Genomic DNA, 26,620 nt, shown 5'->3' with positions numbered 1-26,620 from the left:
GTGCATTTATTGAACTCATAATTTTGCTTATAAATATTTATTGTTTACATTTAATTAAATTGTATTTATATGGCTGCAAATCACAACAACACTTGCCTCAAGGTGCTTTAATACAGCAAGCACCTGGTAATAGTGGGAAGGAAAAACTCCCTTTTAAGAGGAAGAAACTTTGTCAGAACCAGGCTCAGCGAGGGGCAGCCATCTGCCGAGACTGGTTGTGTATGAGGAGGAACACAAGACAGAAATGAATAATAACTAATGGTTGCAGAGGGGCCTGAAAGCTTAAAATAAGGTAGGGCCTGATTATTCAAGTAAGTAACTACATGCTTTGTCAAAGTATCTTTGGTATCTAAAAGAGAAAATGAGCTCCTGTGATAAGATCCTAAGAGAGCATCTTTATAGAAAAAGGCCGTTTATCACATGACCTTCAGGGGATTCAATTATTTATTTAAATCCTTATGAAAATCCTAATAATCCTAATGAAAGCTCTAGAAGAGCTGTTGGTGCGGTCGTTTTTGTCAGCTATAGTTTAGAAAGTGTCTTTTTTTCATATCTTGGGTCAGTGATAGAGGAGATCCCTAACACTACCAGTGATTTTAGTTTGAGATAATTACTGGGATTAACGGAAATATTTAAATGTGAAGCCTCATACACTTTTGTAGTGGCAGGTGCCAAGGTGCCTTGTGTGCCAAGGTCCTTGGGACCTGCTCTGGTTAGACGCCAAGAGGTCAGAGTGCACTACAGCCTGTAGTACAGCAATGGCTAATGGGCCATAATGCTATCTTAATTTGTACTAGTCAGCTTTAACCCTTTCCATGCTAGTAGTGTCTATACTTGGGCCATGTTGTGTTTGTTAAATGCAAACTGCTACCATTTACAGGAGTGATCGTGGCTTAAAGAGTTGGCAGTTCATCCTGTAACCGGAAGGTTGCCGGTTCGAGCCCCGTCTCGGACAGTCTCGGTCATTGTGTCCTTGGGCAAGACACTTCACCTACCGCCTACTGGTGATGGCCAGAGGGGCCGATGGCGTGATATGGCAGCCTCGCTTCTGTCAGTCTGCCCCAGGGCAGCTGTGGCTACAACTGTACCTTGCCTCCACCAGTGTGTGAATGTGAGAGTGAATGAATAGTAGAATTGTGAAGCGCTTTGAGGATCTTGAAAAGCGCTATATAAATGCAATCCATTATTATTATTATTATTATTTCTTGCCAGATGTGGCACAACCTTCTGGTGCTAAAGTGACACAAATTCATCTTGCTCTCATACGGTGATCTTTGAGCAGAGAATAAGGTCAGTCAGATCACTGCAATTAATAAAAAATAAATGAGAATAATGTCCATATAGTTTTTTATGATGCGAGCTCTTATAATAACCAACTCAACAGGCTAATGTGACCATTCTGAGCTTCTTTTTAAGATAACACAGAAGTGTCGTATGCAAACAGAAAGATATATTTTCAAAACCCTTGGAAGAAAAAATAATTTACATCTGGACCAACTTTACATTCTGAGTTTGTTAACACAAATTTAATGCATTTCTCCTCAAAAATAACAATAACAGTCTTACATTTTATGCAACAATTTACAATAAATCCACTTTCATGTTGACATGTATGAAAAGCTTGTACTGCTTTGCAAAGAGATGTATATGTCATGTGTTAAAAGCAAATACATTGCATGTCCCTGTCTTCTTTCTCTGTACAGGTTTGAACTGGTCTGATCTTCCCGCTTAAACAGTTTCGCTTTGGTGAGTCAAAGAGACGCCCAGATAGAGACGGACAAACCTGTTCTCTGCTATTTGAAGTAACCTCAAGGTTTCAGCCACACTCGGTGTGGCTCTGTGCAAGTCCCAGCGGTGGCATTTAATGAGTGTTCTCATGCTCAGGAACAGCTGTGCATTATAAAACACGACCAAAACTGTACAGAATACACTGTTCCATTAACTTCATAGTATAATGGCACAAAGTTTTGCCTTCCTCACAGTTCACACAATACACATATGTGGAGTCTTTATACATTACCACATTCTTAATCCAACATTCCACAGATTTATCTACATATCACACTGCATCATCTTTTACATTAAAAAAACGTAATTATGGGTATACCAACTGTCAGAAGAAGACACACACTTCACATGTCATTGTTTTTAGTAGCATCATCTTACACATTTAGAGCTGATGGCACTTGAGGGCCCTGTTCTTCAATCTGAAGGAATTTAGGCTAAAATACTTTTTTCAGGTTACAAGAAGCTGGTTTAGTCTCGTCAATCTAATCTGATTCTCTCAGCCTCCTTTAGGATTGGTTTGTTAATCCCAAATAAAAGTTCAAGGGAAAAGTTATGGAGAGGCATAATACTGGCTGAATGCTGAGCATGTGATTGCACTAACAGAGAGAGAGCTGAGACAATAGGCTTTTAACAAAAACTGGAAACATTCTGACCTGTCATTTCCCAGTGATCCCAATTAAATACGATACGTGGCACAGCTTCATTGTCAGTTCATTGTTTTCTTTTTTTTTTCCTACAGCCTGCCACTTTATGTTATGATCTCTGGCAGATGATAGTAACAGTGGTAATGACCAAAGTGGCATTGCATGACAAGTTAAGCATCATGCTTTTTTTTTTTTATTTTTTTATGGCACAAGTATTGTAAAGGCTTCTGCAAAGGACAGGCCTGGGCCTCCTCTCTCCTCCAGATGCATTTAAGGAAGTAAGACTTTGTTGAAGTTGGCTTCTGATCAATTTCTGAGTCAATGGCAGGGCGATTCGGGAGAAGGTGACGAGGTAGATCAAAATAGAGAGATGAGAAAAACCTTTGGGTTTTGTATTTTACTGCCATTCTTCAGGAGTTTAACAGTTTCACAGAGACAAAACACGAAATATTAAACATGAATGAAGGGATGGACATGGTCAGCAGCAATACTCAGGAAGGCTGTGGAGTTTAGATGATGCTCAGCTGGTACTGAGGCTGAAAGTGTGGCAAGAAAATATGCACCTGCACCATTACGCCACCGTCACTGATATTACTGATACAAGGCAGGATGGATCCATGCTTTCATATTTTTTATAATAAATTCTGACCCTACCATCTGAATGTCAGAGCAGAATTGAGAATCATCTCATTAGCTTCTTCTCTTAAGTTATTGTCCAAAAACTATTATTATTACACACAATATCAAACAAAATCTATCTATCTGGGTTCTCACGTGAAAATAATCTCTCTCTTCTTCATTTAAGTCCCGTATGGTCTAGCAGTTGTAGGATTTCTGTTTTTTCCACAAAGTTGACACAGGTTCAAGTCCCAGTATGGAATCAGTCTTCAGCATGGCTGCTGTCCTGCATGCCTTGGTTGTAAATTGGGTTTACAACCAATTTTTGATTCTACTTGGACATGAGCAAGGCTTCTCGTCTTAGAAAACTGCCACGAATTTGATATTTTCTCTTTTTTGGCCCATTTTCTGTAAACTGTGGAGATAGGGATGACTGGGAAAATCCCAGCAGATAAGCAGTTTCTGAAATATTTAAACCAGCCCGGCACCAACAATCACGCCACATTCAGAGTCAATGAAATCACCTTTCTTCCCCATTCTGATGCTTTGGCAGGTCCTCTTGACCATGTCTATCATCTATGTAAATGAACTGAGCCACTGGGATTGTCATTGGCCGATTAAATATTTGTGTTACTAAGCAGCTGAACCTAACAACGTGTACCTAACAAAACAGCTGTCTTCAACCATCTCAAAGCTCTTGTAGTACACCTGTGAATGCCTCTAAAACTGAATACTAATTTACAGTCCTTTGACGTATGATTGGTAATTTAAATGCACTTTGTAAGTTGCAAAAAAAACAAACAAAAAAAAACACATCACCTTAATCGCACTCCAGATGTCTCTGTTCTGTACAGCTTTCTGTGATTTTAGAAACATCCAGTCAACAAATCCAGTGTTCATGTCTGGTTAACTGGGTTAGCCATGTATGAAGAACAGGGCCCTCATCTATTCTGAATAACAGCTGATATGTGCTGTATCTTTACACTGAAAGTAAGTTATAACAACTTTTCTTTTGTTATTAACAGAGTTTTTCACTTGCAGCTTAAAAAAACAAACATGTTAAAAAGTAGCAGTAATAAATAGTAACAGTGCTGTGAAGATCATATGGACCAGTGTAATATAAGGCATTAAAAGAGCACTAATTTCAATTATATAACTGTGTGAAGCCTGTTTTAAGCCTTCCCATCTATCATACAAATACCGGTATGATTTTTCCAATAATATATAAAAGTCTTGGAATACGTAGTTTAAAAATAAATTAAAATAAAAAATGAACCTAGCTATTAAGTTATCTTCCTTTCAAGTCCATCAGGTCACAATGATAAAGTTTATTTGTCTTCAGTAAATGCTTCTCTAAAGATGTCAGATTACTAAATCGAGTGGCATACCCCTTTAAGACATTCTCTTCCTATAATTCTAGTGTGGCTCAGTGTGAGTGTTTCTCAGCTGTAAACAACTGCAACACAACAAAAATGTAAACAATGGTTAAGATCTCGATGGCTGAAGCTGGTTCAGACGTTGGTGATTTCGACACTCTTGTAGGTGTGCATCGGGCTGCCTTTGGCTCGGGGAACCGCCTGAACTCTGGCCTCTCTGGGCAGAGAGCTGCAGCTGCCGTGGAAGCCCAGACTTCGCTCCACTGAGTGGCTGTTTGCTCGTAACCTCAGCGGACTCTGGAAAAAAAATCAAAAAGACTGAAAACAGAAAATGGAGTTTCTTTAAAGATGAGACATTTGCCTGTTTATAAAACATTATCAGCTAAAAAGTAATTAGTGTTTATGATGGTCTTATATCAGAATCCTCAGTTTGAATCTGACCACAAGACTTTAGTAGCCAACTACTGATTCTTCTTTTCTTATTCTAGTGTACTCACATACTTAGTATATATCTAAACATGTGACATATCAAAAAGGATCTGCACAGCACTGCACATTTCAGTCTTTATAAAGTTTGTCTAATACCTTTCCGGATCTTCTTATAGACATCCTCTCATCAGCAAAACGGTTAACAGCAACAGGAGAGGAACAACCAATCACCTCAGTCTCCTGCTCGGTATTACTATAAACATAAGGTGTTACAAGACGTTGTTGTTTGGAGATTGCATCCAAGAATATATACATACAAATGTATTTACAGGATAGAATATGAAGGTATGCAAGTAGGACTTTTAATCTACCTGAGAGGGACAGCGAGTGACTTCATCTCTTCATACAGGTGCCGATGAAGCATGTGTTTGTTGCTGGGGATGCCCAGGGCTTTGGCCATGGCATCTGTGTCGAAAGACTGATCCAAAGCCATCACTGCACCATGAATCCCTTTACCCTGAAGATTGTCTGCAAACTCCTGAGCAACGCAAGAGAGAAGCGTTGGATTAAGATGATGCAGTTTGCTCAGTGTGCTCATCAGTGAGTGTTAGCTGAAAAATAACTAACCTTGCAGAAATCGCTCCCTGGTCTTAACGTTTAATTTGGTAGTAATTACAAGTACACAACAAAAAAGCTTTTAAAAACAGTTTTGGTTTGTCTTTGTGGGTCATAATAAGTGTTCACCACATGTTGCCCAAAATAAGTATGTCGGTATATTGCAGAGCTAAAAAAAAAAACCCTCACGCTGTGTGGTCTATTCCCCATTACTGAGTGTACACTACTGTTATTCTTCTGTATTCTTTCAGTGGTTTGAGGCTTCAAAGAAACAAAGCTATCATTATTTTTGAGGGATTCTTAAAAACCCATACTTTGCGGTATCTGGTTCCAGTCTGGCAAAGAAATCTCCAGCGCAGAGGGGAATGCCATCACTGACCGCCCCACCCACCTTGAGGTCAATGTCTCTGATCCACTTCATCACTCTGTGACATGTCCAAACAATGGGATCCCGGTTTTGGTGCTCGCATTTTGTCCGCCGTGCCTGCAGGGCCTTTAAAAACACCACACAAAGATAGCAGTGCAAGCACTAATGTGGCAGAGGCCAATGAGATAATGGAGCATTACAAGCTACTGTGTGACTCCAGCTACCGCAGATAAGCATGTAGTTTTGTCACTGTAGCTGAGTGAAAGTCATGCAGTGATCGAAGAAAGATTGCTGAATAACGCCAGTCATGAATCTGTTATCATATAGTCTGACCTCTTTATCAAAGCTGAGCATCTGCAGCAGCTGGATTCCCAGAAGTAGACTGGTCTGATGGAACTGGTCACTGATGTTGAGAAATCTCTCCAGGTCTCTGCGGTTCAACGAGTTAAGCACTCGTCCGTCCACCAAGTGAGACTGAAAGGTCTGGGAGTACTGAGGCAGTCCAACATCACTCAGCCATGATGTTGCAACCCAGTGATGGTCCATCTCAGATGCTTTTGATAATCTGTGATCAGCAATATCAAACAATAACATTTGTTTAAATACATCATATTTCATGCACTCCTTATGTTGTTTTACTCAAATGCATTATATCTATATATACATATACACACTACCAGTCACACTAAATAGTATCTATTCTCATGACTATTTACATTGTTGATTCTCATTGAAGGCATAAAAAGTGTGAAATAACTCAAAACATGTTTAACATTTCAGATTCTTCAAACTATCCACCCTTTGCTTTGATTAAAACTGTGCACATTCTTGGCATTTTTTCAATGAGCTTCATGAGGTTTGTCACCTGAAATGGTTTTACAACAGTCTTGAAGGAGTTCCCAGAGATGCTGAGCACTTTTGCCATCACTCTGCGATCTATCTCATCCCAAACCACCTCGACTGCGTTTAGGTTTGTGGAGGCCAGGCCATCTGGCGCAGCACTCCATCACTCTCCTTCTTGGTCAAATAGCCCTCACACAACCTGGAGGTGTGTTTGGGGTCATTGTCCTGTAATGACTCCAATCCCCAGTCCATCATTACTGACCCCAGTAATGATGGACTGTCGTTTCTCTTTACTTAGCTGATTGGTTCTTGACATAATATGAATTGTAACAGTTGTCAAATTGGGCTGTCATCTGTGTACGAACCTGACTTCTGCACAACATAACTGATGGCCCCAACCCCATTAAGAAGGCAAGAAAGTCCACGAATGAACCCTGACAGGGCACACCTGTGAAGTGAAAACCATTTAAGGTGACTACATCATGGAGCCCATTGAGAGAAGGCCAAGGGTTTGGAGTGCTGTCAGCAAAGCAAAGGATGGCTACTTTGAGGAATCTAAAATATAAAACATATTTATAGTTATTCATTATTTTTTCTTTGCTACATAATTCCATTAATCCTGCTTCATATATTTGATGTCTTGAGCATGTATCTACAATGTAGAAAGTAGTAAAAATAAAGAAAAACCATTAAGGTGGAAAATTTGCTACTTATATTCCTGCCTTTATTTGGGAGCATTTATCAGACTAAGCAAGTAAAACAAGTACAGAAAAGCGTCCTAAAATACACATTTAGGTGTTTATTTTACTTCTCTGTGTCTGAAGTGCATATATACATATTACTGAATATCCTTTGATATAATACCCATGCATATTAAACTTAAAATTTCAGAAAACCCATCTAAATAAAAGTGACTTGGAAAGTTTCGTGTTGATATCCGTTATTTAAAATATATAAAATATATATATTTTTACAATACATAGCTTTAAAGGCTTCTTATCACACAAGCTTTCTCTTGGCAGACACAGCAAGGAGCTGCTGGGTTCAAAATGAAAGGCCAGCTGAGACCTCTCTTTGTGGAGCTCGCATGATCTCCCTGCACCTGCGTGTGTTAACTCATACTACTACAGCTTCCTCCCAAAGACATGCATGTTAGATTAAGTGGAATTCTAGATTGGCCATAGGTGTGAAGGTCTCTCTGTGTTAGCAGTCCACCAGATTAGCAACCTGCTCAGGGTGTACCTCGCCTCATGCTCAGTGACAGCTGGGACATGCTCCAGCCTGAATTGGATAAGTGGTAGAAAATGGATGGAGTCGTCTCTCATACTCTGAGCCAGAAATGTCTGCTTCAGTGGCACATATTTAACTCAAAACGTTCCATTTTTATCCCTGTCTGTATATTTTTAAAGAAAAGTATGCACAGAGAAAATGAAGATTTTGAGGTCATGTTTTTTTTAACCCCCCAAAACATGACATTAGTTATTCTGCAGTTTTATTTGGCTGTTACTCACCCTTGGTCCCCTTCAGCTCTCCTGTAATCCTCAATAGCCAATCTTATTTTCCTGCGATGAATTGGATTACTGATACCCAGGCCCAGCTCTAAATCATCATCCGTCAGGCCTAGAAGCACCTAAAGAGCAGAAATATAGCTCTCTATCAAACAAACACAACACCTCAACATGTCCATCTGCTAACATCAAACAACATCACACACAGGTAAACAAACAGCAAAAAGCAACATGTACCAAATCATACCTTCCCACTTTTGACGTTTTCAGAGCAGGCTCGGATGTACATGGGCATTCCCATGACAACCTCCAGCCAGGCCTGGACTGCACCTGCCCTCCACAGTGACATGCATGTGTTTCGAGTCAGCTCCGCCTGCTGGAGGCGGTCCAGCTGCTCCTCTCCATCAGACAGGCTTTGCTGTGTGAGGCTATCAGAGTCTGGATTGGTCAGGAGAAGTTACGGTGTGGCATACAGGAGAATTTCAGGGTCAGTTGGATATGAAAATCAAATCAGATTACACATCTGGAGACAATCAGAAGGGAGCAGAACAAAAAGTATTGTGTCTACCTTAAAGTGGAACCATACTAAACTACATTTGGGATAGTACACTACAGTTTTTTCTGTATATCGAGGAGAAATCTGCATACCAAGATCAATTCGTTCACGTGAGAAAAAAAATTGTTATATAACCACTAGATGGCGCCAGATTATCTTACTGGAGACGGCCAGTATCTTTGAATGAACTGTGCTTTGTTTTTTTTTGTTTTTTTGTTTTTTAAGTAGATAGGACTGCACATTTAAATGCGTCTAAATAGAAAACAGTAGTTGAACTCAGAACTCAGAATACAGAGGTCTTTTGGTTCTTCTGTGACAGTGTGGTGGTCAGTTCTAAAACTACTGCTTAGTAAAAGACGTTACAACACTAGTAACTGAGGCATATGAGGAGACTTAAGACCATTAGGATCATGTATTAGAGACAAAGGGATTATTCATAAAACATCATGCTTCTGCCCATCAGCCCCTCATCTACAAAAAAAAAAAAAAAGAAAAAAAAAAAAAAGAAACAGGAAACACTGATTCATACCGAACCAACGAATCCAGGATGAACTGATTCGTCTCAACATGCTGAAAAAAAGGCTGCATGCAAATCCCACCATCTTTCCAAAGAGTTTTCAAAAAACAAACGACACAAACTGGTACTCTTCAATGGACATGATACGTAATATGAATAATCCCCAGAGTGTAAGAAACAGACAGCTGGTAATCACAGATGAGGAGTTACTCACTGGCAGGAGAGAGTTGCCATTAGAAATGGCAGGAGGAGAGGGAGACACACACGTTAGACTGGGACAAAAGAAACAAACAAAAAACCCAAAAAACCAACCCAACATTACTCACGAAATAGAAAACTGCCACATTGGATTTATTCAGTTAGTGGTTTTATTTTTAAAATAAGATTTCATTTCAATTATAATTCACTTTGAAAATGCTAAAACCTCCTCGACATCTGGCTGCGACAGCTGCAGCAGATAAATATTTGAAGTCACTTGTTTGTCTCATTTCTTTTAAATAAAATACTTCAATAGATTTAATCTTTTATGCAACATTTTCTAAATTACAAACATTTAACAGATTTGTTAGAGCCACATTTGCAAAAAAAAGGAAAGGAAAAAAGGAAAATTATAAAATGAGGAGGGATTCTATACAAATATAAAAAACAAAAAACAGCAAAATAAGGGGAGGATCATGCATTCAAAATGCAAGGAAAAGATAACCTGGTAAAAATGGGTAGGGCTACAAAGGAGCAACACAGGATTGCAGAGATTATTAATTTGGTTGGCAATGAATGGATGTCTAACCAAAGAAACACAGAGGGATCATGCACGTGTTTAATGCACATTCGTTCATCTCGTATAGGCACATGTTAGATAGCTCTCTGTAAAAAATGAGTCAGACATAAACAATGCTACGAGGCTAGTGCTAACAGTGATGGAGTGACTGAGTCTTTAAACTTTGGCACTTGCACATGGTTTTGACAGCAGGTGAGAGAGGTGCGTCTGAATACGCCTGCTCACATCTACAATTTCTACAGAAGACCGACTCTAGAAACCCTCAATGGCCAGTACGAGAGCATTATTAAAATGATTACTAGCTTACAAAATATCCACAAAAAAACTTCCCTGGTGCCCACAGTGCTGTAAATAAATCATTGTGAGCCAGCATTTATAGGAACGTGATGACAATCCTGTAACAGAATTACCTCTCAACGAGTGTTTTCAAACCAACAGGAAACCAAAAGTCTAGTAATTTATCATTTCTATCCTTTCATAGTAAGATTTGGGCCTGCAAGACTGTGAATAATATGGAAATAAATGTTGCAAAGTATGAAAAAAGCAACTGTAAAAGTAACAAAAAACAAATAGCATTTACAGTAAAACACTAGTTTCACAATAGCTCCTATTTACATATGAACAGCAGTACTTCAAGTCTCCAGTTATATATAAAAAAAAAAGCATAAAACATTAAGACAATTATAATAATACAGCATAAATATGTCTACATGAAAGAAAGAGTAACCCATATATATATATATATATACATATATATATGTATATGTGTGTGTGTGTGTGCGCGCGCGCGTGCGTGTGTGTAAACATATGTACATATGCATACATGTACAACTATAAATATATATCTAATTTACAAACATACAATTTTAGGGCAATATACTGTACATTTATGGTGATAGCAGTGACTTTAAGGGCTTTTCTTTAAAATTCAAAATCCTTCGCCTCCAGATAAATCCACAGACAGTCTTCACTCACAGTTAAAGCCAAGAGGATATCTACAAAAACTCAACACACACATGCACTCACACACTCAGCATCACCAGTCGGCATCCTCCTCTATGTAATAATCAGGGGTGGCTGTACCATCAAACAAGCCAGGATCCAGTGACTTGCGCTGCTTGCCCCGAGCGAACACCCTTGATAGGGATCCCAGTGTCATCTTTTCCTTCTTCTTCTTCCGCTTCTGGTCCTCAAGGTCCTCCATAGACTGAGCAGAGGAGATAGGAAAGCTGCGTTAATCAGCTGCCTTAAAGCCAGACTGTAGTTTCACATTTTTATAAACTTTCATGTGAGTAAGGAGAGAGAGAGAGATGTAACCAACTGGATCCAGACAAATACCAAAGCTTTTTGTCATTTGTCATTTCAGCCTGAATTAACGCTGCATTTCAAATTTTTATCTTGCATTTGAAGGATCAACTATTTTTTCCAGCATTATGCGTAAAATTAGCCTTATGTCAAAAGTTGTTTATCGTTTACTTCTTTGGATCTGGCTGTAAAAAGTGAGTGAATTCAACCAGAGACTTAACTGCTTCTTCACTTAACTTCATGTTAAATACAGTATATGAACAAGAGTACCAGGCTACCTGCATATTACACTTACAGGAGCTGCTCAACCATGAAAACCGTAGCCTCGAAGCTCCCGGTGCACAGTTTTTATGCTCCAGAGGAGGAACGCTGGGGACTTTTATGCACCCATTATTTAAGTTTACATGATCTGTCACTTTGAGGCCAAGTTACCAGTTTGCCACACCAGTCTATAATATTACTTACAGTTGATTGTTATGTATCTAGCAGGGAGGACAATTAACCAGTTGACTTGTTACAATGATGTCATGCTTTTATATTAAGAAGCCTGAACGGGACTGAAAACAGAATTCAAAGATAAAGAGGTTCGGCCCAACATTTTCAGTTTTATAGGTTCAGGTTTCTACTCGTCTTAAGAATAAAATTATATTTCATATTGAGATGCATGTAGCTATTTTGATGATGTAATAGCATCATTCTTGTTTTGTCCATTTTGAACAACATTTTCTGTATATACATTTGTGTCACTGGCTACAAAGTTTGTGGTTACACAAATATTCACAACACTTTGTGACACATTGGTGTTTGTTATGTTTATTTGCTAAAATGTTTGACATTGTGTCAAATACAGAGTGAGAGCGTAAAGCAACAATTGCTATTGAACTTGAAACTTCTTAAAAAGCATTCTCTCTTTTTCACGACTGCGAGCAAATTAGTTGTAATAATTATTGCATGAACACCAAAATAACTGTAAAGCTATCAGAATGGAGGGATTAATTATCAAAAATGATATTTAAAATATATTTAATACAGTAGTTAATAACCTTTTTCACCAGATAGAGTAACTTACAGTCTCCCTGTATAGCTAAGCTAACCAGTTGCTGACGTTTGCTTCATACTTACTCATATTGAAAGATTAGGCATGAAATACACAGTGCCAAGCTAGTGCAATGCCAAACTGTTGCTTATGAAAAAACAAAAGAACTCCAACACCGGCACTGAGCAGGCAAGCAGAGCCCATGAAGCTGACAGTACAGAGGAACAGACAAGAGAAGGCAGAGTGGAGCGAGGCACTAACAGAAGATTGCGGAGGTGTGATTACTTGGTCGAGGGGGCCAGGCAGCTCTTACATTGCAGAGGGAGTGGGTCCGGTGACGAGGTGAGTTGATGTCACTTGGCGTTGACGAGCGGTCTCCATCAGCCGCAGAGGCTTCAGAGATCACAGAAGGCTGACGTGAGTGGCAGGGGCTGATCCTGACCACAGCTGAGGCGTCACACAAACACACAAACACACCGATATTGCAGATTCCCACAGTTAGTATGAGAAACCTCCTTGAAAAAACCCTGTGTTAGTAAAAGCAACACCAAGTAGCAAAGAGGCCGCGAGGCAAGGAGGAAAAGAAAACCTACCCTGTCTGTCTGTGGTGTGTCCGTGGTAGAGGGTCTGTTGGCTCTGGCGGATGGCGGCCGTGAGCGGAAGGTCGGCGTGCATCACCCACTCCTGACTGCCGTTCACCACCGGTTCTGTTGGCATAGCCACTGAGTGGCGTTTTGGTACGTCTTTAGTCAGTGTGGCCAGAGACTGCTTTGCCTAAGAAGAAAAATAAATAAATAAATAACAGAAAATTAGCATGAGAGTGAACAGGGACAAAGATGTTAACATTACAGGACTAACTATAATTACAAGGATCAGTATACACGATATAAGATTAGACAGGCTATAGTTTATTCCACTGGCTGTGACACTGGACACAGAGTCATTAAGAAGCCCACTTTTTTAAGTTGGAAATCATCAGAATTAATCTCACACGACCAACTGAGTACCAGCTGTTTTTTTTAATGAAACTCTGAAAACATCTGCCTAATATTTTGCCTCTCCGGGAAACGACATGGGACCTCGTGAGTGGCAGAGGATCCTTCAAGTATTGTGGGTTTCAGGGTGGGGCCTCCGATGATCGGGCTTGTTGTGACACATCCTTCTGCATGCTCAATCGGACTGTTATCTGTTAGCTTTTGTTGCTCTTTGTTACATTCCTCTTGCCATTCCTAGTTCTGTCGTTTTATGGGTGTGGCCGGGTGCATAACCCTGCTGGTGGAGGCCGCTGCCATCAGGGAGCACGCATTTATTCTGCAGCACTGTTTAACTGGGTGTTACCTGTCAAAGAAACATCCATGGGAATGGCGGGAGCTGAGGGGTTCCAGCAGAGCGCTGCACTGTGACATGATGATCAGTGCTACGTTGTGACTGATCCTTCAAGTATTGTGGGTTTTAAACATTAGAAAGTGCAACAGGATGGTCTATTCCTGAGATATGCTGAAGTTAGAAAATAGCCAGTGTTATAAACCGAATGTATTCATCACTTTCCATAGGACTTTATTTATATTTTTTTTTACTGAAATCCTCTGAGAGAGGACAGACTGGAGAAAGTTGAGTTTAGCGGCAGAGAAAGCAACAGGGCTGGGCTGTTTGACAGTGATGCAGCTCTGGCACTGAAGTGCCAACAAATGTGATCTGTGATGGAGCGTGATGTGAGGATCTGTGGGTGGCTGTGACTTGCTGAGGGAGGAGAGAGATTAATGACACACAGACTGACAAGTGTACCTATGAGGGACTGACACAGCAGCACAGAGATAAGGCATGAATTTCTTTCTCTCAAAGCATTAAGCTTTGCTCCAGACTGAGGAAGTGGCATATTGCATGCGTCTGAACTGATATGAACATGTGACCTTCTTTGCATTTGTGCCACGTTTACCAGCTAAGAGTGGAGGTGACTCCGCTGCGGTTTAATAACTTTAGCAAAGTTGTGACTCCGTCCGACTCACCATTGTGAGCTCGGCCTCCAGTTCTTTAATCCTGTTCTCCTTCATATCCAGCTGAGAACGCAAGACGTTGGCCTGCTCTGTGGATTCTTTGGTCTGCCTCCTCAGGTCCCACTTCTCCCTCTCCAGCACGTCCTTCTCCTTTGCCAGGGCTTTCACTGCATCCTCACTCTCCTGCAGAAATCGCACACATACAGTTATCGTGATTTCACATCAAAGTCACATTGAGTGAACCGGAAAAAAATTTGAGTGAAGCAGCACACATCGTGTGTTGCTGTATGGTTTTGAAAAGGGTGGCTGCTGTTTCTTTAGTAATTCCAGTTACGGACTGTTGCAACTAAGACAAAGTTATAAGCAAGACAGACTGTTATGTGGTTGTGTGGCTTTATAGACATTTTGAAGGCTTTATTCATGTTTTATGCTAGCGTCTATGTTTTTATGAAGCAGTTATTACTGTTACATCGTAGAGAAACAGTTAAGCCTGTCAACAGTGCTAATTAATATCCGAAGGTGTTTCCACACCTGCGATGTTTAGTCTGTTTAAACTGAACTATACTATATGCGCACAAGTCAGTAAGGGTTGGCAAAGAGGCATGAAAAGATTATAAATTCTCCATGCTCTCAAATAGTCCAGAATGCAACACCTTCCTGTATTTACACTTGCTGCTCATGCCCCAGACACATCTGGTCTATAAGCAGACTGAATGTTCTTACGTGGTTTGTAATGACACATTGTGGTTCACTTGGATTTTTCTCTGTGTGAAATGAAACCAAACCACAGGGAAAGTCACAAAGTGTCAAACCTATCTGCTGATGGGACCACAATAAAATGACTCTAGGTGTGAAAACACTGCTAATTACTAAGACATACCCAAAGTACCAAAATGGCAATACACAAACCATGACGTCACCGTGGCTACATCCATCTTTCATGTACAGTCTATAAATGGGTAGAACTGTAAAAACGCTAACTGTTAAAACAGGGGCGACCCTGGCTCAGGGGGTTGGGAAGCGTATCTGTAACCGGAAGGTCGCCGGTTCGATCCCCGGGCTCTTTGTCCTGGTCGTTGTGTCCTTGGGCAAGACACTTTACCCTACTTGCCTACTGGTGTTGGCCAGAGGGGCCGATGGCGCGATATGGCAGCCTCGCTTCTGTCAGTCTTCCCCAGGGCAGCTGTGGCTACAACCGTAGCATGCCTCCACCAGTGTGTGAATGCGAGAGTGAATGAATAGTGGCATTGTAAAGCGCTATATAAATCCAATCCATTATTATTATTAAAAATCTCTGTACAGCTGGACAAATGAAAAACCGCCCTTTTCACTAGTTTTAAATATAAAATAGATTTAAGTGAAGTGCTATCAGACTGGTTAAACTTTTTAGAGTTGAAAAACTTCTTGTTTTTATTTTGGTAGAAAACAAAATGTAAGGTAGCCATAATTCAAAATACCTCTACGTGTGGGTTGGATTATTATTATTATTTTTTAAAAATATATACTGACAATTGGGATAGGAATGCAGGCACACAGAGACAGAGACAAAACTTGACAGCGTTACCTTTCGATGCTGGTCGTAGTTGCGTATGAACTCTCGCAGCTGCTCCTCTCTGCTCTCCAGTGTTGTGTACAGCTGCTGCATCTGATTCGCCAAGTCTGCTTTCTCCACCTTCAGCCGCTTACGGTCAGCTTTCATAGCTTCAAAACACAAGCAAACACATTGAGACACTGAGCAGCACATATGTGTCCATCAACAACAGAAAACTGGACAGTAGACAAACAGTAGACAAAGACAAAGCTTTGTAATTACACCACAGAGCCACTAGGTGACACTGTGTCTTCTGTTAATGAGTTACTTTTTCCCTTTACTTTCAGAAGACGGGGCCCGGAGAAAATGATGTAATCATCCCCGAGTCATTCGGTTTCAGGTGGCATGTGGAGTCTTTGTGGACTCATCCTGAAAACAGCGTGATTGGATCTGATTCCTTTCAACTTCATTCACTTTCAGCTCAACAGCAGCGATGCAACTGTGGGTCTTTTGTGCAGGTGGAAACAATGCTAACGCTCTCATGAGAGCCCGGGTTCACCAGGTAGGCAAAACTGGAAAAGTGGTACCTGCACTTTCCATAACTGCACATGTCATTCAGGGTGCATTCCTCCTGTCAGCGTTCAGCGTCCTCGCATTTATCACACAGCATTTAAACCTGTTTTGCCGCAGTTACATGACGGTTTACAAGCCTGCAGTTTACCACTATGAGCTGTTGAAAGGACCGCGCAAAGGTAGAACATTAAACTAAAAACAACTGCCTGAGTTTCAAGCAGGACTGGCTTTGCTTTTTGTAAAAAGATGTAAACATGGTGGTGTTGCATAATAATAAAAACAGAACACCCCTAACACATCAGTGTCCGAGCGAAGCTCTTCGCTCATGATCGATGGACGTTAATTAAAATGAGGTGAACCTGGAGTTGACTTGGCTGCTCATCAGCTCGGGATGACTAATGTTTCAACTTAGCCACATAAAGACAGAGATTACCTGCTCATTTTAATTTATGCCCCAGAAGAATCACTGGAATTTTACTATTATGGTAATTGGTCTGCTGTTACTTGTGAATGATTTTGATGAATGTGAAAAATGCTGTTGAGTTAAACTTCAAAAAGGCCAAAAGCTTCATATCAGCCTCCCCAGGCCTCAGTTAGCAAGTTAAATATTAAAGTTCATGGCACTAAGACACATTAAGACAAACCACAAGACTTCTGGAACAATTTTCTTTGGACAGATGAACCTATTGGACCATGCACACACCACTGTATATGCTGCCTGGAAACATTTAATTGAACCAATTACTGTGAGAAAGCACAACGCAGAAGACGTTTTTGTACGAATACAAAAAAAATGACTTTGTAGATCATTTTGATGTCCCAAGGTTTGTCATGTAATGGAAAAAAAAATAATTTATACTATCTGCTTTTGTTTGGTAAGACAAAGTGGATTTCATTTAATTACAAGATATTCTGGCTTGACATAACATCCCCATGAAAGCTTGGACAGCTGTATTTGCTGTACATTTGAAGTAGGTAGGTGCTGGAAACACGGGGGTTCTGGTAGATTAGGCAAGACGACAAGATGTCTGTTTGCTTCTGACCTTGTAAGGCCTCCTTGGCACGGTCCAGCTCCTGCTCCTTGTCACCCAGCTGCACACGGAGCTCAGTGGCAGAAAGCAGATTGGCAGAGCAGCCGCCCTGGGTCTCCTCCAGGTCTTTAGTCAACATGTCCTTCATTTGCCTCAGCAGGTGGACCTCCTCTTGGAGCTGGACCACCTCTTCACGGAGCAACACTGAAGGAGAGAAAGAGTTTGCAAATTTAGATTATGTGTAGAATAAATATGGAGGGTAAGTGTGCAGAAAAAAATGAGAAAGGAGGATGGAAATAAAAGAGTAAACTACAGGGATGTCCAAAAGGGGCAAAATATGCAACAGGAAATGGAAAAATATGAACTAATAACAAAAGTGATAAAATTCTTCAATACATCAAACCACAAAAGTTACAGCTTCCCTTCAGATGTTGCCAGAGGTGTTGCAGAAATGTAGTTACATGCTGAGTGACAGACTCAGGCCTGGCACTGGTGATGGTAGTACGCAAGAGACAGCAGCCTGATAAGACTTAATAAAATATAAGCGGCACACACTCGGGCTGTGCTCCTCTGTGCCGTATTTTCCCTCAGCTGTGCAATGCCTCATATCCCTCAGGGGAAACAGGCAAGCAAACATGAGCAGGGAACTAAGGCGAGGACAAACTGAAGAGCGAACGCAGTGGCACAAGCTGGTGGACACATTTGTAAAGCCAGAGGACAGAAACAATGAAAAAGTCCATTGAAGGAAACCCGTACTAGCAAAAGTGTCACGATGATTTATACTGCGCACATAAAGGGTAGAAGGTCTGTTCCAGAAGAACGCAAGAACAAAGACAGATGAAATACGCAGTCAGCCAAAACATTTCAGCATAGAATAAAACCTGCAAACGCAATGATAGATTTGTAATTTCCCCAAAAAATAACTCAATACCATAGAGCGCTGCATAAAGAAAAAAAAAGCTATTTGGATCTTATAAGGGATGATGAGTTAATAAATCACGAGTTAAATAAGCAGAAAATTAGTCAAAAAAACTGTTTGATTAACAATTTTTCTTGTTAAAAAAAGTGATTTATCACCTTAGCAGATATGCTCGAAAGCATAAGTAACTTTTGACATTTTTCAGACAAAACAAGTTTTGAGGTCCAGGAAAATACGTTGGGTGACTTCTGTTGGGAATCCGACAGACAAAAAATTAATTAACAAATCAGTGAGAAATTGTTAGTTTTAAACAATTTTAAAAAAGGATAAATGTGTGAGTGTGCATTTGTGTATGTGTGAATTACAGGCATTAGAGTTTTACTTTCTGTTGCATGAATAAGAATCTGCAATCAAGCTAGCGTCACTCAAGGCTCTGATGTTAACTTCAAAAAAAAGCTAAATGTCTGATAGATGGCTGTGTCAAAAGAACAACAGCAAACGCACACACGCACGAAAACATCATGGGCCTTGGGAACAGGAATTCAGAGGTAACCCCAATTTAACCCCGTGTTAAACTGAGAGCACATACACTGGAAAAACGGTGATGATCCAGAATGCATGACTGGAAAAAAACAAACAAACCATGGAAACGATCCAGCAGCTACAGAGTTGTTTCAGCCTGGATCAATAAGCTCAACTAACCATCGAGGGATGTCGTTCGTACAGCAATATTTCAAGTAAAGAAGTGGAGTGCTCCCTAATTTTTAAGGCAATGCCTTCAAAACTTTGTATAAAACTATAGAGAGAGCCGACGTCAACGTGAGGAAGCCTGCATCAGAGGAAAAAAGAGAAGGTCTTAGCAGGCCTGCAGCCAGACGTTGTGGGGCTGCAGCAGCTCCGATAAGAGAGGAGGGGACAGTCCATCGGTCTCTGTCAGCGCGGGACTCTGGAAGCACAGCGGGCAGCTCTGTGCTGCATGTGACAAAAAGAGTTTGTTTCCCAGAGAGAGCAATCTCTCATGGCCTTCTTGCAGCTTAAATCCATTTATTCATCTGTTTACCTGCAGGCTCTCCTATTTTTGTCACGGGAGCCCGGCAGCTGCTTTTGATGACACTGGACAGAATTGGACATTATTTCTGAGGACGCTTTATATTTGTTTCACTGCGATGTGGATGCTGATCGACTCTTGTCATTAGCTGTCAGTTTGGAAATGGCTGCATTTTAGTTGCCAAGTATTAGCATCATTACACGCTTGTGTTATATCCATTAAGCTGTACCTCAATAACAAAGTGTGAGCATTTTGTCCTAAGGGTATCTACGGTGGATTTAGTGAGAAATGTGTTTAACTTACAAAGAATCAATAACACATTTCTCCCAAATCCAATTTTGCATTCATTTTCAGCATCATCCTCTTTCACAATTAAATACACCGGCTCACACAGCAGACACAGGCTAAAATACACAGAAATGGACCTGCAGGAAGTTTTTTTCTTTTAAACAACTCAAATTGTGGTAAAACTTGAGGAAAAATAAAAGTTAAGACTTCTTCTGCAGATGTATGTGATCGTTTCACATCTCAAAAAGAGTGAAAGGACATAAAGAAAAGGGTGCCGACAGAGGCGAGCCATCCATTGCCTGTACCTACAGATAATTCACCTCCATATACACTGTTTTATGCAATCTAAAAAAGCAATTTAAACTGACAGGAGTCATATAAGCCACACAAAGCAGTATGCTCTCTGAGCTTTGAGTGGTTGTGCAGAGAGCTTGGCAAAGCTATTAGTGTCCTCCCACATAAGAAGAGAACCCACTCTCTTCCTACTCAGCAGCGTCCCATTCAATGAACTTCTCATCCAAGCCTCCCATTAGTTTGTCCATCAAAGCCAGTCAGTAGCAGGTCAATCTCTGTCCCTTTTCCTTGCATAGCAGAGCTATTAAAACCCAGCACGCACACGCACACACAGCTGAGGAGAGCACATATAGTAGCTGTAGGCTTATGATGAGGTGTTAGAGAAAGCAGAGGCACCGGGAAGGTTAAGTGGGTGTTAGAAATGTGTTGATTGGTGGTCAAAGACCTGAACTAGTCTCCTGTGAACCATATGCAGGATTAAAGTGGCCTCATTTGTATACATGACTGATCAAAGATGCTTAACGTGCACTACGGTGGAATATTAAACTTGGATGAGAAAGTCCATTTAAAGCTAATGCTCTTGTTGCATTTTAAAAGCAGTTTGTGTCTCACTATGCACGAAAAATGTCCCGGTTAATAGAAGGAGGCCACAAACCAAATAGAAAAAAAAAAAAAAGGTAGAAGTAGTTCCAGAGAACTTTAAATGTGAGGCTTGTGGATTAACTAGAAATGGAAAATATTTCTCATGAGACATCTAAACACATTTTCCAGGACTCTTGGGGATAGATCTACTCTATTTTCAATTGGGCTTACGATTTTCCTTTTTGATAAAGCATATAGTTAGGGCTGAATCAGATGACCCTGAATCCTCCTTTAGTTACGCTGCAATAAGCCTGGGCTGCTGGGGGCTTCCCATGAGTGTTTCTTCTTCACTCACTATGTGTTTATACACCACTCTGCAGTTAAACATTAGTTATTATTAACCTCGGACTCTCTTCCACAGTGTATATTTTATCCTGTCTTCCTCCCATCACACCGGACAGGTCACAGCAGATGACCGGCTTTCCCTGGGCCTGGTTCTGCTGGAGGTTTCTTCCTGTTAGGGGGATTTTTTCCTTCCCACTGTCGCCAAGTTTTTTCCCAGCAGGAATGGATTCATTTTTGGGGGACTTTCTCTATTATTATAGCATAGATGTTACAATGTTATGATATGTTACATGTTACAACACAAATCTCTTTGAGGCAACTGTTGCTGTGGTTTGGTGCTGTATAAATAAAATTGAATTGAACAGATCACATGATAGGGTGGGGCTAGGATTCACAATGGTTCACAATCAACCATGGCTGATTGTGACCCACACCTTTTTTCACACAGAGTGGGTGTGATTAGGCAGAGGATCAATAGGGGGTCCATGACCCTCTTGGGGACAGTCCCATAGAGCTTAAAGTCTGGGACTCTCCACCAGTTGCTCTTAGAACTCAAGAAGTTTCTTGGATGAGAGGTGAAACGTCTTCAGGGACTACAGACACCTTCTTTCCAAGCTCTTTAGGCTACAATGACCTGGATGCCTGAGAACCTTCACAGATGAATTGAACAGATATCTCAAACCTGCAACAGTCCTTGCAGCTAACTGCTAGCATGGTAACATTTCTGTAATTTGGGTGTACTTGTACCTTTTAACAAAGCACTTTTGTTCCACAAGATATCATAAAGAGCAGCCTCTCCAGCAGCATGGAATATTTTTAATAAGCAAAACCATTAGAATGACATTTGACAGTCGAGCAGGGCGTCAAAAATCTCTGCAGTGACAGCAGCTAACCATTCTGCCTTGAGGAGCTATGATGTGCATGGTTGTCATTTTTCCGCCTTGGTCTTCCTGCCAATTCAGATTTGTGTAATTTAAAAGTACAGTATACAAGACAAACCCAGAGGCAGTGGTGCTGGCTGTTCTCCTCTAATCTCTCCGGTACAGTAAGTGAAAACAGCTGAGCTGGATAACGAGGGCACACGGAGCTTTCTAAGATCCACACATGCTGTAATACCCCACACCTCTCTCTTAAATACCTGATGAACCTTCATTAAGGAGCGTAGGTGGGTTTTCTGAGATTTTCACTTTAGGCTCTAAGAGATCACCTTTTCTTGTATAAAAAAAAATGTAACAAACAAATTTATGTGACAGCTTCATGGCAGAAAAATCAAGAGGAGGCCGTTCAGTCTGGTTGAACAGCTTTAGCTTCCATGGAACGAACATGTTGGCAAGACACTTGTTAAAAATATGAAGGAAGTTATTCCTGCAGACAAAGAAGATCCGGCCAAAACTTTCAAATCATTTTTCTGCATGAGCTCTTATTAAGCTACAAGTGCAGCACCACACAAAGTGCAAACCACAGCTTTAGCTTCTTTTAGAAGATTAGTATTGAATTAGAATAGAATAGCTTCTTATTGTCACCGTTACAAGAACAATGAAAGGCAGTTTGGCATTTCTCCATGTGTGTGAAGTACACAATAGCGTAAGTATTTACACAATAACTGACAAATTTACACAAGAAAGATATGTACAAGTTATACATACACCTGCAAACATACACGCACATACATACACATATGAATATATACACATATGCATCCGTACATACATACACACACACATATTTTCACATACACGCTTACATCTATATACTTACACATACATGCCATCTAACTAGCAGGTGCATTGAGAGGTGCAGTGTGATCAGTGTACATTGAGGGGGGGGGGGGGGGGGTGCTGTTGGAACTATACTAAATAAGGTTATAATAAATACAGTTTAAAGAGGTAGGGGTGTTGGGTTGGTTGCATTGAAGTATAAACAGAAATATGATTTATGCAGTGCAGTTATCCTTCAATCAGGGTGGAGGTAGGGCATGTTTGATAACCTGTGGGTAAAAACTTCTGTTGCGTCTGTTTGTCTTTGACCTGATGGACCTGTAACGTTTACCAGAGGGAAGTGTCCAGGGTGTGGGGGGTTTTTGATGATGGTGCTGGCTTTCTGCTGAAGTCTGCCAGTATAGATGTTTCTGAGGGGGGTTAGTGAAGTACCGATTGCCCGCTCTGCTGCCCTCACCACCTGCTGCAGTTTCCTCTTGTCCTCCGCGGTGCAGCAGTTGAACCAGAGTATGCAGCAGTAGGTCAGAAGGCTCTCGAAGGTGGAGCGGTAGAAGTTTACTAGCAGTCTTTGGGGTAATTGGGCCTGACGTAGTTTCCTGAGGAAGTACAGCCTTTGTTGTGCTTTCCCTTCCTGGTGGGAGATGTTAAAGTAAGGTCGGCCAAGATGTGGACTCCGAAAAATTTAAAGCTTTCTACCCTTTCTCCCTCCTCCCCATCAATGTAGAGGGTAGAGTGCTCAGATCGCTTTGTTCTTCTGAAGTCGATTACCATCTCCTTGGTCTTGGATGTGTTCAGATGCAGGTTGTTGTCATCAGACCATCGCTTCAGATGCTGAACCTCCTCTCTGTAGGCTGAATCATCGTTGTTGTCCATCAGTCCTATGACGGTGGTGTCATCAGCAAATTTTACAATGGTGTTACTGGTGTGGATTGGTGAACAGTCATGGGTGAAAAGTGAGTATAAGAGGGGACTAAGGACACACCCCTGTGGGACACCCACATTCAGAATGAGGGTGGAGGAGGTGTGCTCTCCCATTCTGACGTTCTGGGGTCTGTTGCTCAGGAAGTCCAATATCCAGCTGCACAGTGAGCTGCTGAGTCCTAAGTTGCTTAGTTTATTAACCAGTTTGTGGGGTTGAACTGTATTGAAGGCAGAGCTGGAGTCCACAAACAGCATTCTAACATAGGTGTTACGACTGTCCAGGTGTGTGAGGGCTGTGTGAAGAGCTGTTATTATTATTACGTCCTCTGTCGATATATCACAGTGTGTCAACATGTTTAAACAGAGCGTATTACAGGGAGAAAAACTGCAGCTTTTTTTCAATAATCAGAAAAACTGTAGAGCTTCAAGGCATTTTGTTTACTTCTGAAGATCATGCACTGTCTTTTTCCACTCAGTTGAGTCCCTTACTGTTGATGCACAGCTATAATATGATATCTGTAATGCAGCAAATGTGCAGGGAATTGGAGCTGAATGATGAAAACTGTAATGGCTTTCCAGAGAAAGCACTGAGAGATGTTCTGGTGTCGCATTGGAGGGGGCCTGGCTAATATATTGGGACATCAAAGCAGCCCCATTCAATGGCACATTTCTCAAAAGAAAAAGAAAAAAGAAGAAAAAAATTGACCATGCAGCGAATAATAAAGCAAGAAAACATATATCAAAGCTTTCTTTAAACCAAATTTTAAGCAATATGACAAGTGTTTACTGGGGATAAAAACACCTCACTGTAACAAAAAGCTATGTTGTCAGTGGCTGATATGAGCAGAGCTGTTTTAAACAACCACCAAAGTCTTTAAAATACTCCATTGCCCGTTGGGCATCTTTCTTTGCCTTTAGACAACAATTCTGATGGCAAAAGAGCCAAACGGGACAGGCCAAAAAAAACCAAAAAAAAAACCACTCCATAAAAGCCTCCTAATAAGCTCTTCTTTCCTAAGCTCTGCTTGTTGATAAACGTTACCTAGAATGAACTAATAGAAACATCAAAAACTTGTTTTCAAGACAGCAGTTGCTCGGAGGCTTTATGCAAAAACAAAAACATTACATAAGTGTGTAGCTGCATTGCAGGTGATTGTGTTGACTCAAACAGAGTCCCTGAAGAAAGTGAACTAAAATGATTTCTTATGATTATTAATAATATAATTATAAAATGCGATGTAAACAGGAGTAAAAGACAAAAAAGACATAAGCACAAAGCAAAAACTCTGAAGGTAAATTTAAGCAGAAAAGCTCATTATCAGAGCCAAACAAAGCAAAGTAAATGAAAGAAACCACAAATTGTAACCTTTACATTTAAGCCTCAACTTCAGAAGAGCTAGAAGGGCTTAACCTGTGGATCTAAGCCTCTGACCTGGTTCACGGTGGAACACCTCACATCTAATAAGGTTAATTGGCAGCAGCTCAGTCACATAACTGGGTATAAATAGACCATTTGAAACAACCTGGAAAGACTGCATGAGCAAGTTTATAGTTTCAGAATAACATTTCTTCATGTAAAGTTGCAAAGATTTTGCAGTGCTATGTACTGCAAATGCTACGTCTGTGCATTTACGTAGCACAGATCTAACATACATGTCTTTGGACTGTAGGAGAAGGACGGAGCAACTGAAAGAAAACCCACACGCCCCATGGATAACATGCAAACTCCACACACTAAGGGTCCAGCCGGGGTTTGAATCAGGAACCTTCTTCCTTTGTGGTGACAGCACTAACCACTGCACCAATGTGTAAAATGTTTAAAAGGGACAAGGCCAAAAGCCTACATTGAATGTCTGTGATCTTCTGATCCGTTCTAGATTGTTTGACGTCGGTGATGATATGGAGGTGCTGAACGCTATACACATATCTTTATCTATTCATCATTATGCTACCAATCCAACAATGTTTTTTTTTTCTAAAGGAAGGCTTCTACCATGGTCTTGCTGAAATAAGTAAACTATATTCTGCCCATATTACAGCAGCCAGACTCCTTAACAAAAGGGTCTGGATGCTGAACTGCCCTCGTTGCAGCAGGGAGCTGTAAAATGACAAAAGAGGCCAATGGGGCTGCTGAAATCCCACATCTAGAATGGACAGGACAACATTGCAGTCTCTAAACTATAAAAATCGCTCAGTTCCTCTGAACTATAAATAGCATTGTTAAAGGAAGAATTTATGCAGTAAAGTAGCAATCGTCCAAGCAATCGTCCAAGCTTTTCCTGTATCATCTTATCAGCATCAAATTTAGGGGTGAAAAAGAGCTTTTCAGTTTCAATATTTAGTATTATTTTCAATGAAAGGCTTGAATTATTTGCACAGCAATGCCTCCTGTTTTAATTTATATTTATAGTGTCCTGAGTTTCTGAAAATGGTTGCACTTAGTGTGTGCAATTGAGCTTAAAGGTGGCTATTTCTATAGTAAATTATGAGAACAGGCGCACATGCCTGCTGAGCTCTGGCCTTCACTATTTATGGTATGAAGCTCGGGCAAGACTGACATGAGAGAAGACAACAGTGTGATTCAGCTCATACAAGTAACTGTGTAACCTTTAAAGGGAGGAAAAATACACCTTAAAAGCCATGCAAGGCATACAGTCAGTAACAAAACATTCATGTGACTTGCGTCACATTGCAAATAACTTTAGAGTGCTTCATCAGAGTGGTGATGCACAGATACACATGAGTATCTGAGTGACGTTACTAGTTTTCTTATGGTATCTCTGGCATCTGAAGAACCACTGGATGAAATCTTTACATACTTTTGTTTATGACTAATACTAGGTTGATTCCCATTAGCCTCAGCATATTTGGATAAACATAGGCGTGTTGGCCCCGTCAGTGCAAGTATGTCATCATGGTAGTGACAGATAAAAGGGGCCAAAGTGTGTGGTCTTGCAGCTGATTGCATAACTACAGATATATAAAATCAGGAAGTC

At 40.7% G+C, this 26,620-nt stretch overlaps 2 protein-coding genes across 6 annotated transcripts in view; both read right to left on the bottom strand.

The window, feature by feature from the left end:
- Nucleotides 1-1,498: 1,498 nt before the first annotated feature.
- LOC143418640 (kazrin-A-like) lies at nt 1,499-5,955 on the bottom strand. 2 transcript variants are annotated; one of them, XM_076884113.1, is made up of 4 exons: nt 5,862-5,955; nt 5,227-5,393; nt 5,012-5,108; nt 1,499-4,723 (listed from the first exon to the last, which is right to left on the bottom strand). In XM_076884113.1, the coding sequence occupies exons 1-4, from the start codon at nt 5,889-5,891 to the stop codon at nt 4,562-4,564; spliced, it is 456 nt and encodes a 151-aa protein (XP_076740228.1). In that variant the 5' UTR covers nt 5,892-5,955; the 3' UTR covers nt 1,499-4,561. The 2 variants fall into 2 exon arrangements, with proteins under 2 accessions (XP_076740228.1, XP_076740227.1); XM_076884112.1 differs by lacking the exon at nt 5,862-5,955 and having other exon boundaries at nt 5,227-5,842.
- A 127-nt stretch (nt 5,956-6,082) lies between these two features.
- The window catches only part of kaznb (kazrin, periplakin interacting protein b), a 137,771-nt gene continuing 117,233 nt past the window's right edge, over nt 6,083-26,620 (bottom strand). Inside the window, exons 5-13 of one of the 4 annotated variants that reach the window (XM_076884110.1) lie at nt 17,522-17,713; nt 15,939-16,075; nt 14,387-14,557; nt 12,974-13,154; nt 12,694-12,827; nt 11,123-11,246; nt 8,436-8,626; nt 8,192-8,310; nt 6,083-6,402 (exon numbers count right to left, since the gene is read on the bottom strand). In XM_076884110.1, the coding sequence (XP_076740225.1) occupies nt 6,084-6,402; nt 8,192-8,310; nt 8,436-8,626; nt 11,123-11,246; nt 12,694-12,827; nt 12,974-13,154; nt 14,387-14,557; nt 15,939-16,075; nt 17,522-17,713 (1,568 nt within the window). In that variant the 3' untranslated portion in view covers nt 6,083. Of the gene's footprint in view, nt 6,403-8,191; nt 8,311-8,435; nt 8,627-9,606; nt 11,247-12,665; nt 12,828-12,973; nt 13,155-14,386; nt 14,558-15,938; nt 16,076-17,521; nt 17,714-26,620 lie in introns of those variants that run through there. The other 3 variants (XM_012918490.4, XM_012918491.5, XM_076884111.1) reach the window with 3 other exon arrangements.

Source organism: Maylandia zebra, linkage group LG5, assembly GCF_041146795.1.
Source record: "Maylandia zebra isolate NMK-2024a linkage group LG5, Mzebra_GT3a, whole genome shotgun sequence".
Lineage (NCBI taxonomy): Eukaryota > Metazoa > Chordata > Actinopteri > Cichliformes > Cichlidae > Maylandia > Maylandia zebra.
Note: the sequence above shows the minus strand (reverse complement) of the source record. Positions and strands in the feature narration are given on the sequence as shown.

Excerpts from the sequence above, each read along its gene's own strand:
- LOC143418640 (XM_076884112.1), bottom strand. The coding sequence starts at position 5,453 with ATGAGCACACTGAGCAAACTGCATCATCTTAATCCAACGCTTCTCTCT. Across the intron at positions 5,109-5,226 it reads TCACTCGCTGTCCCTCTCAG|TAATACCGAGCAGGAGACTG; the intron begins GTAGATTAAAAG and ends TTATGTTTATAG. Across the intron at positions 4,724-5,011 it reads CTATAAGAAGATCCGGAAAG|AGTCCGCTGAGGTTACGAGC; the intron begins GTATTAGACAAA and ends TTTTTTTTCCAG.